This window comes from Drosophila santomea, chromosome 3R (assembly GCF_016746245.2).
Source record: "Drosophila santomea strain STO CAGO 1482 chromosome 3R, Prin_Dsan_1.1, whole genome shotgun sequence".
NCBI classification, from domain to species: domain Eukaryota; kingdom Metazoa; phylum Arthropoda; class Insecta; order Diptera; family Drosophilidae; genus Drosophila; species Drosophila santomea.
The window spans coordinates 19,059,867-19,072,858 of NC_053019.2; the positions used below are offsets into that span (position 1 = coordinate 19,059,867).

Consider the following 12,992-nt stretch of genomic DNA (forward strand, 5'->3'; position numbering starts at 1 on the left):
AAACCATGCTGAAGTCAACGATCGTGGATGCTCGGGTGCGCCTTGTGCCGTCGAAGAAGCTGCTGGATTTTCTGGATGCCCAAAAGGAACATTTCCAGGAGGTGCCCGAAAATGTGGCCAAGATTATGAAGCAAAAAGGCCACACACTGCCTATCCGCACTAAGATAATCAAGGATTCCGGCTTGGTCTACAAACGTCCAAAAATCGATTACGATCTGCTGAAAAAACTTACTGAAAATCTACCCGACACACCCAAAGAATCCGCTAAGGGTCAACCGGAACCAGATGCAGAGGTCAAGGATAGTGATGATAAAGAGTCACCAAAGCAGGTGAAACATTTCTTGTACCTAAACGACCTGCACTGGCTCTCAAAAACGCTGGCTGAACTGCGCCGTCAGGATCACTGCCAAGTCTTTCTGCACCAACTGATTGAGTCCTGCGATCTGCTCCTGCCCGAGAACGAAATGAAGCCGCGCAATCCTGAGTTGGAAGCTCGCTGTCAACGTCTTCGCGCAGAGCAGCACAATCGGGATTACCTCAAAATGACCAAGAATGTGGATGCCGGATTAAAACACTACCCAGAGGACACAATCAGCTATCAGAGTGAGTGCAAGTGGCCAGCTTATCAGATTCACCCTTTAAAACCGTTTTTTTGTCTTCCAGTTAAGAGCCTTAATAAGCAAATCATTGCCGTGGTGCAGTTCATCTTCTCTGTGGCCGCTGGCTTCACGTTCGGCTTCTTTGGCGTCAATTTGATGGTGGGTCCGCTGCCTTTCGGCTTTCGCATCTTGCTGGGCGTGATTGTGGCGCTCATCATAGCCCTTGCTGAGATGTACTTCCTGGCCAAGAAGCTGCACGAGTACGACGAGGTTTTGGACGCTCCCAAACGTAAGCCGCAGACAACGACGCCGACAAAGCGCAAGGGGGTCAGCACTCCGCCCGCCGAGGGAAGTCAAGTCCAGACGTTGAAACCCCATGCTGACTAGATAGCTCGGGACTCAAAATCGTTCTTTGTCGTTGTATTATTTCGCTTTGCAATGTTAGGTTATATAAATAGCTGTAAAAGTTTTATTCTTTCGGGATCGGGGACTTGGATATCGATTATATGCTACGTATGCTCGTTTCCACCATGAATGCAATCCCTATTCGTAGTGGTTCGGCTGCGGATTGGGGTTATTCCAGCCCTCGTCCACGGCGTCAGATCCGCCACGTCCCAGCCAGGCCATAAGGTAGACGAACAAGACAAAGGCAAAGATTCCGGCGGTCACCAGGAACCAAGTGCGACGCCACGGAGGCCTGGAGGAAGGCGCATAGAAGCGGCGTGTCCATCGCGAGAACAGTTCCGCAGGAGTGCGGCGCTGGTACTTGTTGTCGTCTCGATCAGTACCACCAATTGGCGGCTGACGGGGGAGCAACGGTCTTCGGCTGCTGGCTGTGGAAATATGGGATTGTGATTATACTATGAAACTAAGATGTATGATAGATTATACGCACCGTAGTCGCCCGCACTTGGGGGATTAAATGCATCCATAAGGAGCACGGAATGTGGACTCACGGCGTCATGGCCATTGGGCTTCGTGCGCTCTCGCTCGCCACCGGAATGGATGTGGTGCACTTTGGTCATGTTGCTGACGGCCGCCTGGCTGGCCACCTTAGGCTTAATGGCCTTTAAGCTGCTGCTCTGCTCTTCGGAGAGCTGGGCGAAATTGATCATTTAAATCGATTAAAAGTTTACTAAGTGAAATACTTACCAGGGCAAGTCCCAGGCCATTCCTGCCCCAGTTAACCTGCGACAGGAAACTCTTCAGAGCATCGGCCACCGGCGAGACCAGGTTAGCGTTGGGAAAGATCTCCACAGTGCAGGCGGGGCACTGGTGACCCCGAGGGGCTGTGTTGGCAGGCAGTGCAGCTTGGCGAGCGTTCAGACAGTCCCAGTGGAAAACATCTGGAAATGGCAGGATTATGGGTCAGTGTGCAGTGTCTGGGTAAGCTAGAAGCTGTCAGATCCTTACGGTAGCAGACGAGGCGCACACAATCGCCCTGCTCCAATGTGGTGCTGCACAGAGTGCAGTTGGAGATGTAATCGCTGTCCCGCAGCCACTGCAGATACGACTGCACGATGCACTGGAAAACGAGTGGATATGGTGAACTTCAAGCATCCATAAAAGCATTTTAGGGAAATCCTTACCTTTGGATGAGACTGAACCATACAGTGTTCGCAAACATTGACTCGGTGCTCAAAGCAAAACTGGTTGGTAACCAGGCGCTTGGGGCACTTGCACAAACCCATTTCGTTAAATTCGGGGTTCCTAAGGCGGTGGAGGAATTGCACTTGGCGGCCTTGGGACAGCTATCGCATAATAACGCCCCAATAAAGTTAATTTTTATTCCGTTTCGCAGCTATTGTCGGAATTTTCGAGGTGGCATTCACATATTCAACAGCCACGTATCTGTTCCTGCGCTCCGGGCGAATGGCAACCAGCTGACGGAGGTGGCAGCGAATATCGTAGCGATGTATAACGAAATACGATATACCAGTTGGGTGTTTTGGGATTTAAAAATCTGTTTAAATTTTTACCTCTTTAAGGTAATCAAACAATGTTTGGGCTATAAAGAGCTAACTAAGCTAGCAGTTGAATTTTAAATCCTTAAAATAAAATAAAATCCTGCGTTTTCGAGGTAATCCCTAATCCAACCAATCTCGCATATATTCACAATTTATAGCAGTTACATCGCCACAATTGGAGCAGTTCTTGATGACGGGACAAATGCCACAGGGCATCTGCACCAGTCCAGTCGGAGGAAGTGGGGAATTAACTGCCCGGTAGACGAAGGAACCATCCTGCTGACGCACTCGCTCCGCGTTGCCATCGTACACCACCGTTTTGAGAATTGTTTCCAGATCGGCCTCCGCCAGATTAACCTTGCTGATGCCCAGGTCCGAGATGAACTTCTGCACCTCGTTGACCGTGCAGCAAGACATCTGCTTGAAGGCCAATGGACCTTCGCGCTTCTTTTCCGCACTGTCGCGTTTCATTTGCAGGAAGCGCAGACACTGCTGGTTGAGCACATCCACAAACTCCACCTCAAAGTCCTGATCTTGGTACCAGGCGCCGCCCGTAATCGAGAGATCCGGCTCCAGGTTGTACAGCATGTACACCTTCTTTTTGCTGGCCTGCGCGAGAAATATTTGCAATCACATTGGAGTGGGAATAAAGCATCATAGAACCTACGTTCACCGACTTGACCGCCTTGATGAGCTTCTTAGTTTCCAGGTTCTTGAGGATCTTGTTGAGCTGTATCATATTCAAGTTGGACTTCATGCGTATATCCCGAATCCAGATGCCTTTGTTGCCGCCCTCCTCCACGATGCCGTAGACAACCTTCTCCTCGTTGTCCGCATCCTTGGGCAGGGCACTCTTTTTTTCCGGGTCCTTGGCGCGGTACACCAACTTCTCACCCTTCTTCAGGATCTCAATCCCGCCCTGCTGCAACAGTATATTCAATGCCTCCACCCGCGTGGCCGCCGGCACATCAGGCAGCGCCTTGGTCAGGTCATCGTTGGTGGCGCCAGCTGGGATGCCCTGGACCACCGCCAGCAATAGTTGTGACACCTCAGTGGCCATCTTTCTATTTTCGAAGATTTTTAATTTAAAATTCAATTAAATCGAGAATAACATCACGCTTACCGTAGAAAGCAGAACCAAAACAAACGGTTCCGCGCGAATGCCTAGCGATGTTAAGAAGAAGAAAACAAATCACTCGCAAAAAATACCACAAAACAATTTCAAAAAAGTTTACATGTTCCTTTGAATAAATAATACATTTATCAAGACTTACCACACTTGTTTGGTTGGAATTGACTTAATAAAAAAACGAAAATTAGCCAGAAACATAATAGTAATAACTAAAGACTTAACAAACAAGAATATACAAATATTTCAGGATACATTTCTTTTGTTAATATTGGAAAAATATTAAAAATTAAATGAAGTCTATCGAAAATTAAAAATTGTTGTATGAAAAACTCATTTTAAAGTTACATAAATAAAGCACTATTTATGCAAAGTAAATTGTTTTAATTTTGGATTATATGTTGAATTAAGATAAAACAATTTGAAGGCTTTGGGAACACCCCAAATGGAATATCGTGAACCTGCTATGTATATACCAAATGGTATTTAATTTTAAAAGTAATGGCATTTTTAGCCACACTGGTGCCAACTGTTTTTTCGAACAGATCGCCGGACGCACTGTTTCTGATTGGAGTGTTCGCTGCCTGTGCATTTAAATTGAATTAAATAAATTCCAAAACAGGAAGAGCAAATACATCTCTCTGCGAGTTCACCTTTACTGTCCGAAACAGGTAATTATCAGATCTTCTTGGGACGACCTCAACCTCAACCTCATCATCATCATCTCATTATAATACGCTAGAAATTTCGCTAACGAAATTAGCGGTGGCAAGACATTTGTCGTTGCTGTTGTTGATGATGCAAGCAATTTCTCCACATTATGTAGAATTGCGTTTGCCGCTTCACAAATCACACATACACTCAAGCACAGCGGCGAACTGAATTCGCACACCAATACAATCTCAAAAGAACCTCGTTAGCGAAATGTGTAAAGGTGAAATAGAAGTCATTCCATGCTGAGCGCGCCTCGAAGTAAAATGACCCACACCCTATAAAACAGGCCATCGGGAACAATGCAGCAATAATAATCTCGAAGCGCTGTAAACTTCCACTATCGCAATTGTTTAATTGCCCTGTGACGACGCGGCGTTCAGCAATGATGAGTAATTTCGCATAAATTTCCTCAATGCCGGGTTGTCTAAAATATTTTGTTGCTGTTTCGGCGTCTCAGTGATAAGCATTTGTTGTTGCGCAGACCCGAGCTTCAAAATGTTAACGGTGCTAATGTCCTTTATCCACAAGTTCAAGGTTAAATGCGGCAAATAGTACGCATTACATATTAACTGAAGCCTGGAAAAGCACTTTCACTTTCAGAACTTTTCTCTCGTGCGTTTTCCGGCGACAAAAGCTGCAAGCTGACGAGCTTTACTTGCACGCTTTCTGCGCGTGTCACTCACGATGAGCGAAAGAGAGAGAAAAAGATAAAAGGAAAGCCCATGCTCACGCACTTGCATAATGGCAGTGCGAGCGAGACGAAGCTGTTTTCCGTGGAGGAGATTAGGTTGTCAAGGTCAGCACAGTGGAATTCTAGGTGGAAGGGGGGCAGTTGGACAGTGGGCTCTTTTCCCCGTTGCTGATTTTCTGTGTTGCCAGCTGATAGGCGCCGTCTAACAGCTGATGATCGGTTTTTTGTTTACCACGCACACACATGCCGACATCACGTGTGTATATGATAAGACGTACATATGTAGGTACAAATCTGCAAAAATTAAGCGCAATGGATCGTTGAACCTTCTATGCCGATAGCAACAGAGCTTTGCGACAGTTAACTTCGGAGCTTCCGCTCGTTGGATAAACTTTTCGCATCTTCTTACTCGAAGGCAGTGCGGGGATGTTGGCACAATGGGGTACCTTAATTCTGCAAAAAACTTAAATGTCGGAGGAAATTATGTGCCTCTCTCTCGAAGTTCATATTAGGTTTGTTCTTCATCTTTATATTCAGTGTTCAAAGATTAAAGTTATATATTAACCGGAACTCAATTAGAAGAAGCAATATAGGTCTTTTGTAGACTGAGCAGCTGGCCCTCCCTGATCGAGCATACCCTTGAATGTACCCTTTTTGCTCGCTTTACAGCTTTCTAGCTTCTCGCCAAAGTTGGCTCTTTAGGGGTGGCCTGTTGCGTCCTCGTCTCGCCTCTCTGGGCCCGAAACTCTCTCGCCTCTGCGTTGCTGCTCTCTTTTTCTTTCGGGCTACCGACATTCTGAGCGCTTTTCGCTGCGGCTCGGGAAATTTCCGCTTGCCAAAAAAATCTGTGCGGCAGTCGAACTTTTTGTCTCGTCCTCGCCGCGTCCGCTTTTCCATATATATCCCGATTTTCGTCTCAAACTTGAAAGATATATTGCCAATATATTGCCCTCGGCTAGACGCTGCATTGTGTGTGTTGTTGTGCGTGGCGTTGCGTGTGCAGCTGCAAGAAGATATAGTCTATATCTCCATCAAAAGTACGATTCCCGTTGGTTACATACTGCCCGTTCGGTAGGCAACAAAATGGTGAACGTAACCATCTACGATGAGGCTCCGCAGCTGAAGGTACGCCAATGTCACGGGAATGAAAGCCACCAGAATTGGTCCATAAAGATATGCATAATCGTCATAATCAGTTGGCTGGCGGGTTGGCCCGATATCAGAGTCATTGGGGGGAAAACTGGGCAATTATGCAACTGCAGCTGAGAAAATTCTGTCGGTCGCGGTCGGCACAACTGACCTTCGGCGGTGCAGCGCTGCCGGCGTCGAATTCGCTGCACACTTTTCTTCCGCCTGCTGCTTTCTCTCTGGCACTCTCTCTTCCGCTCTGCCTTTCTCCGGTCTTCTCTTTTGGGCCACCCACAACCTCCCACTCAAGCACTTCACGTACACGCACTTTGTTTACATCAGCGAATTCTGCAGCGACAGATACGCGGTTTTCAAGAAATAATATAAACAGTGCGAAGAAATATTATATTATAATAAAAAAAGAAAATGAAAATGATTGTTAGTATGGGATAAACAACCGTAAAGGCCTACGAAATTTATATAGCTAAAGGAGGAGTAACATTTATTATTGGTTATCGGTAATACCATTTTATATATCTAGCTTTATCAATGGCTTATTTACACATGCTACTTAATAAAATCAGAATGATAAATAACGTTATCATTTGAATTACGGAGAAATTGATTAAAACATTACATACATATATATTTATGTAAATATATCTACCTGATCTGTCAGTTCCCAAATATTCCACACTCTATAACTAGTATTGCAATGACTTCCCGTTTGGTTAACAAATATTATAGGTGCGGCGAGCATTTGGGCTTAAAACGTCGTGTTTGGCTCGTCTGGTTCTATTTATAAGCCGGTGGTAAACATTTAATTTGGTCGATAAACACTGTATCGATTTATGTGCGTTGATATGAAGAAGGGTTATCATGAGTTTTGCACGCATTCACCGCGTTTATGTTGGGGTTCTATATGTGTTTCATAATCTTATTGCAATATTTCAGCAGGGAATGATTTCAATCGTTGGTTCTTTTTATTTTTTGCTTGGTTTTTAAACGGTTAAGGTTTCTTGTTGCTAGGGAGTTACTGCTGATTATTTGTGTAATTTGGAAAGAAAAGGTTTAAATCAATAAACAAGACGTACCGGTTTTATTGCAAATGTTGGTAATTAGCGTGCTGATTTCTTAAAAACAGCAAAGTATTAATTCGCACTATTTATAAATATGAACAGAAATCGAAATAAACTTATACAACTTATTTTTCAGCCCAACGAAGTACCGCAAAACATGGCCGCAGGAGCTGATACCCAACTGGAGCACATGTGCCGTCTGCAGTTCGACTCGCCAGTGCCCCATGTGCGTCTGTCCGGAATTGTGTGCACCATCGGACCTGCCTCCAGCAGCGTGGAGATGCTGGAGAAGATGATGGCCACCGGCATGAATGTCGCGCGCATGAACTTCTCTCACGGATCGCACGAGTACCACGCCGCCACCGTGGCCAATGTGCGCCAGGCGGTTAAGAACTACTCGGCCAAGCTGGGCTACGAACACCCCGTGGCCATTGCCCTGGACACCAAGGGACCCGAGATCCGTACCGGTCTGATCGGAGGCAGCGGCACCGCCGAGATTGAGCTGAAGAAGGGCGAGAAGATCAAGCTGACCACAAACAAGGAATTCCTGGAGAAGGGCTCCCTGGAGATTGTGTACGTGGACTACGAGAACATTGTCAATGTGGTGAAGCCCGGCAACCGAGTGTTCGTCGATGACGGTCTGATCTCACTGATTGTGCGCGAGGTGGGCAAGGATACCCTCACCTGCGAGGTGGAGAACGGTGGCTCTCTGGGTTCCCGCAAGGGTGTGAACCTGCCAGGCGTGCCCGTCGATCTGCCCGCCGTCTCCGAGAAGGATAAGAGCGATCTGCTGTTCGGTGTGGAGCAGGAAGTGGACATGATATTTGCTTCGTTCATCCGCAACGCCGCTGCTTTGACCGAAATCCGTAAGGTTCTTGGCGAGAAGGGCAAGAACATCAAGATCATTTCCAAGATCGAGAACCAGCAGGGCATGCACAACCTGGACGAGATCATCGAGGCCGGTGATGGTATCATGGTGGCCCGTGGAGATCTGGGTATTGAGATTCCCGCCGAGAAGGTGTTCCTCGCCCAGAAGGCCATGATTGCCCGTTGCAACAAGGCTGGCAAGCCTGTAATCTGCGCCACCCAGATGTTGGAGTCCATGGTGAAGAAGCCACGTCCCACTCGCGCTGAGATCTCTGATGTGGCCAACGCTGTGCTCGATGGTGCCGATTGCGTCATGTTGTCTGGTGAGACCGCCAAGGGCGAGTACCCGCTGGAGTGCGTCCTGACCATGGCCAAGACCTGCAAGGAGGCCGAGGCTGCCCTCTGGCACCAGAACCTCTTCAACGACTTGGTTCGCGGCGCTGGTACCATCGATGCCTCTCACGCTGCTGCCATCGCTGCCGTTGAGGCTGCCACCAAGGCCAAGGCCTCCGCCATCGTGGTGATCACCACCAGCGGCAAGTCGGCCTTCCAGGTGAGCAAGTACCGCCCACGCTGCCCCATCATCGCGGTCACCCGTTTCGCGCAGACCGCTCGTCAGGCCCATCTCTACCGTGGCCTGGTGCCACTTATCTACAAGGGTAGGTCTTCCGTTTTTCGAAGTCGAAAGTTCTTTAAATTATAACTATGTTTTGCACTTGCAGAGCCCGCTCTTGGTGACTGGCTGAAGGATGTGGACGTGCGCGTGCAGTTCGGCTTGCAGGTCGGAAAGAAGAACGGCTTCATCAAGACCGGAGACTCCGTCGTTGTGGTCACCGGCTGGAAGCAGGGCTCTGGCTTCACCAACACCATCCGCATTGTGTAAGTGTCTTTTCTAACGTGTGGATATTTCTATCTATACTATCTATCATTATATTAATAACACTAACGCAATTATCAATCTTTTCAGCACCGTCGAATAAACTTTGCCGCTCAGGAAGTACCTGGATGCGTCGCAGCTGCGGCAGGCGTCGCGTTGATTACTGTTAATAACCAAGTTAATTTATTAATTACACAATATTCGGAATATTGGAAACTGCAGGAGGCTGCTGGAACCGCTGTCAGAAGCGCCAAAGTCCGGCCCGGGCCTCAAACAGACACACAAATATAATATACCATTGTTGAATAATATAGATTTCTTCGAAAATTATAATAAAGTCATCACTGTATTTATGTACGTATGGAAAGTAATGTGCAATCTGCTGAGTAACGGGTATCAGATAGTCGGGGTACTCGACTATAGCGTTCTCTCTTGTTTGTAATTTAAACGTGCGAGTTCCACGATTAGTTTCTTATAATTAATGATTTTATACGTTTTTGACAGGTAACACTATACATTTTATTTTTGTTTCGGTGTATCAAAATTAATTCAAAATTCATCCATACGCAAAAATTCTTAGCCAAGGGTCCAAAGTGCCCATATGTTCCACTTGCCTGTCAAACCTAAGATATCGCTGCTATGCCAGCAATTGCAAGAAACAGAAGGTACGTCGTCGGTTGGTGTCAATCATCCACTAATGAATCCTTTCTAGAAACCACCGAAGTTCCGGCTGGACCGTGGACCATTCGCCTCCCAGTTGGATTACCAGTCGCGACTGCAGTTCCAAGCACCTGCCCTAAGTATCCCCCTTAGCAGCATCATATGCACCATTGGACCCTCATCCAACTGCCCGGAAGTGCTACTGGAGCTCATCCGGGCGGGGATGCGGGTGGTGCGTATGAACTTTTCTCACGGCAGCCACGAGTACCACTGCCAGACGATACAGGCGGCTCGTAAGGCTATTGCCATGTACGTGGAGCAAACGGGTCTGCCCAGAACCTTGGCAATTGCTCTGGACACGAAGGGTCCGGAGATCCGGACGGGAAAACTGGCTGGTGGCGATGATAGAGCTGAGATAGAGCTAAAGGCCGGAGACAAAGTAACACTAAGCACCAAGAAGGAGCTGGCCGACAAGAGCACTAAGGAAAATATCTACGTGGATTATCAGAGATTACCTGATCTGGTCAAACCAGGAAATCACATTTTTGTAGACGACGGATTGATTGCATTGATCGTGAAGGAAGCAAAGGGAGACGAAGTGATCTGCCAGGTGGAAAACGGTGGCAAGCTGGGCTCCCACAAGGGTATCAATTTGCCAGGTGTTCCGGTGGATCTTCCCAGCGTAACGGAGAAGGATAAGCAGGATCTTATATTTGGGGCGGAGCAAAAGGTGGACATGATCTTCGCATCGTTCATCCGAGACGGAAATGCTCTGAAGGAAATCCGCCAAGTACTTGGACCGGCGGCAGAGTGTATAAAGATCATCTCTAAGATTGAAAACCAACAAGGTCTGGCTAACATAGACGAAATTATCCGTGAATCAGATGGCATAATGGTGGCCCGAGGTGATATGGGCATTGAGATACCCACAGAGGATGTTCCCCTGGCCCAGAAATCGATTGTGGCCAAGTGCAACAAGGTAGGCAAGCCCGTGATCTGCGCCACCCAGATGATGGAGTCGATGACGAGCAAGCCGCGACCAACTCGTGCCGAAGCCTCGGATGTGGCCAACGCTATTTTCGATGGGTCCGATGCCGTAATGTTGTCCGGTGAAACTGCCAAGGGAAAGTATCCCGTGGAGTGCGTGCAGTGCATGGCCAGGATCTGTGCCAAAGTCGAAGCTGTTCTCTGGTACGAAAGCCTGCAGAACAGCCTCAAAAGGGAAATCCGAACCAGTGCTGCCGACCACATTTCGGCGGTTACCACGGCGATTGCGGAGGCGGCTACGGTGGGTCAAGCCCGGGCAATTGTTGTGGCCAGTCCGTGCTCTATGGTTGCTCAAATGGTCAGTCACATGAGGCCGCCGTGTCCCATTGTAATGCTCACGGGTAGCCAATCCGAGGCGGCTCAATCTCTGCTCTTTCGCGGCGTCTACCCACTCCTCGTCGAGGAAATGGTTATTGGCAGCTTGAACTTTAGACGCATTATGCAGTCGGGTCTGAAGCTGATGGGCAAGATGGACATCCTGGAGCCGGGTCAGAAGGGATCGGTGGTGGTGGTCAATGCCATGTCAGCGGAAAAGGTAACCTTCCGGCTGTTCACCATCCGTCAGCAGACCAAGGAAGAACGGGAACAGGAGGAGCGATGCAGACAACTGGCTCTGGAACAGATCTGCAAGGAGAAGGCTAAAAAAGAGGCGTGCAGAAAACTCCAGGAAGCGGAAGAATGTCGCAAGAAAAAAATTGCCGAAAAATGTAAGCAGTCCGAAGAGAAGCAAAAGCCTTGCCCCAAAAAGCCTTGTCCCAAGCAAGATGATAAAATCTTAATATGCAAGCAAATGCAAGCGGAAGCTGAGGAAAGAAAGTGCAAAGAGGAGTTTGAACAGATGTGCAAATTAGCCGAAAAGAAGGAGAAAGAAGCTGAAATGTGCAGGAAAGCGGAAGAAGAACGACGAAAAGAGGAAGCTGAAAGGCGCAGGAATGCGGAAGAAGAACGAAGGAAAGCGGAAGAAGAACGAAGGAAAGCGGAAGCTGAAAAGTGTAGGAATGCGGAAGAAGAACGAAGGAAAGCGGAAGCTGACAAGCGTAGAAATGCGGAAGAAGAACGAAGAAAAGCGGAAGCTGAAAAGTGTAGGAATGCGGAAGAAGAACGAAGGAAAGCAGAGGCGGAAAAGTGTAGAAAAGCGGAAGAAGAACGAAGGAAAGCGGAAGCTGAAAAGTGTAGGAAAGCGGAAGAAGAACGAAGGAAAAAGGAAGCTGAAAAATGTAGAAAAGCAGCAGAAGAGCGAATGAAAGAGGAAGCTGAAAAGTGTAGGAAATTGGAACAAGAAAGGAAGTGCAAACTGGCTGAAGAGAAGAAAAGAAATGAGGAGGAACTTAAGATAATAGAAGCAGAAGTAGCCAAACTGGAAGCAGCTGAGAACGCCAAGCGTTTGAAGGAGGAAGAGGTAAAGAAGGCGGAACTAAAGAACTGTAAGCTACTAAATGAAGCGAAGAAACAGAAGGAAGAGGCTGATAGGCGCAAGAGGGAGCAAAGAGAAAGGGAGCTAGCTGAAATGGAAAAGAAATGGAAACAGTTTGCGGAAAAGAGGAAGAGAAAGAAGGAAGCAGAGATGTGCAAGAGAATTGAGGAGGAAAAAGAGAAAGCCGAGGCAGAATCGGCCGATAAGCTTCTAAAATCGGTGTGCGAAAAATTAAAGCAATCTCTCTCGGATCCTGACAACTCAAAAAAGGGCAAGAAATAGATTGGAAACCTATGGCAGACTTTTATGGAACATTTTAAGTTTAAAATGCAATGTTGCACACTGATTTCCAAATGAAATAAATTTGATATTGCATTTTCTTAGGACTGGCAAAACTTTTGAAAAGGTCAACTCTAAAGATAATAAAAGCAACATTTTTCTGAATATGCTTAATGGTTGTTATTTTGGTTTTCACCCATCTGAATGAATTTACAGAGCCGATCAAGGCCAGAATATTTGTGTTCATATCTTTTATTAATAAAAATTCTTTATTAATAAAAATTCAAACCTACTCTCTCGTTAGCCAACACTAAGCAAATAAACTGATATATATCGGATATTTGAAAAACAAGCTATCGAAGCATTTAAACATAATACTTATTTCATACATACTGCCAACATTATATTATAATGTCATAACGCACGTTCACATTTCAATTTATAAGAACTAAGCATATAATCATTGGTCAAGTCATCATTAATTTAATACAATCAAATTTTCGATAATAATCGTTTACGATTGATTTCACCACAAGATGAG

General features: G+C 46.7%; 5 protein-coding genes across 7 annotated transcripts; 3 read left to right on the forward strand and 2 right to left on the reverse strand.

The window, feature by feature from the left end:
• The first annotated feature begins 5 nt into the window (after window positions 1-5).
• Window positions 6-1,056, forward strand: LOC120454679 (transmembrane protein 199). The gene is made up of 2 exons (XM_039640194.2): window positions 6-603; window positions 664-1,056. The coding sequence occupies exons 1-2, from the start codon at window positions 6-8 to the stop codon at window positions 984-986; spliced, it is 921 nt and encodes a 306-aa protein (XP_039496128.1). The 3' UTR covers window positions 987-1,056.
• Window positions 1,041-2,449, reverse strand: LOC120454680 (zinc finger protein-like 1 homolog). The gene is made up of 5 exons (XM_039640196.2): window positions 2,189-2,449; window positions 2,013-2,124; window positions 1,752-1,945; window positions 1,495-1,696; window positions 1,041-1,432 (listed from the first exon to the last, which is right to left on the reverse strand). Exons 1-5 carry the CDS (start codon window positions 2,288-2,290, stop codon window positions 1,143-1,145), a joined length of 900 nt encoding a protein of 299 aa, XP_039496130.1. The 5' UTR covers window positions 2,291-2,449; the 3' UTR covers window positions 1,041-1,142.
• Window positions 2,450-2,671: 222 nt separating this feature from the next.
• On the reverse strand, window positions 2,672-3,730 carry LOC120454681 (probable DNA-directed RNA polymerase III subunit RPC6). Its single transcript, XM_039640197.1, has 3 exons — window positions 3,690-3,730; window positions 3,234-3,630; window positions 2,672-3,175 (listed from the first exon to the last, which is right to left on the reverse strand). The coding sequence occupies exons 2-3, from the start codon at window positions 3,624-3,626 to the stop codon at window positions 2,687-2,689; spliced, it is 882 nt and encodes a 293-aa protein (XP_039496131.1). The 5' UTR covers window positions 3,627-3,630; window positions 3,690-3,730; the 3' UTR covers window positions 2,672-2,686.
• Window positions 3,731-4,217: 487 nt separating this feature from the next.
• LOC120451279 (pyruvate kinase) lies at window positions 4,218-9,408 on the forward strand. 3 transcript variants are annotated; one of them, XM_039634824.2, is made up of 4 exons: window positions 4,218-4,366; window positions 7,444-8,833; window positions 8,897-9,053; window positions 9,142-9,408. In XM_039634824.2, exons 2-4 carry the CDS (start codon window positions 7,465-7,467, stop codon window positions 9,152-9,154), a joined length of 1,539 nt encoding a protein of 512 aa, XP_039490758.1. In that variant the 5' UTR covers window positions 4,218-4,366; window positions 7,444-7,464; the 3' UTR covers window positions 9,155-9,408. The 3 variants fall into 3 exon arrangements, with proteins under 3 accessions (XP_039490758.1, XP_039490757.1, XP_039490756.1); XM_039634822.2 differs by lacking the exon at window positions 4,218-4,366 and adding an exon at window positions 5,964-6,225; XM_039634823.2 differs by lacking the exons at window positions 4,218-4,366; window positions 9,142-9,408 and adding an exon at window positions 5,962-6,225 and having other exon boundaries at window positions 8,897-9,057.
• Window positions 9,409-9,550: 142 nt separating this feature from the next.
• LOC120451277 (pyruvate kinase) lies at window positions 9,551-12,616 on the forward strand. Its single transcript, XM_039634821.2, has 2 exons — window positions 9,551-9,716; window positions 9,764-12,616. The coding sequence occupies exon 2, from the start codon at window positions 9,935-9,937 to the stop codon at window positions 12,452-12,454; it is 2,520 nt and encodes an 839-aa protein (XP_039490755.1). The 5' UTR covers window positions 9,551-9,716; window positions 9,764-9,934; the 3' UTR covers window positions 12,455-12,616.
• Window positions 12,617-12,992: the final 376 nt, after the last annotated feature.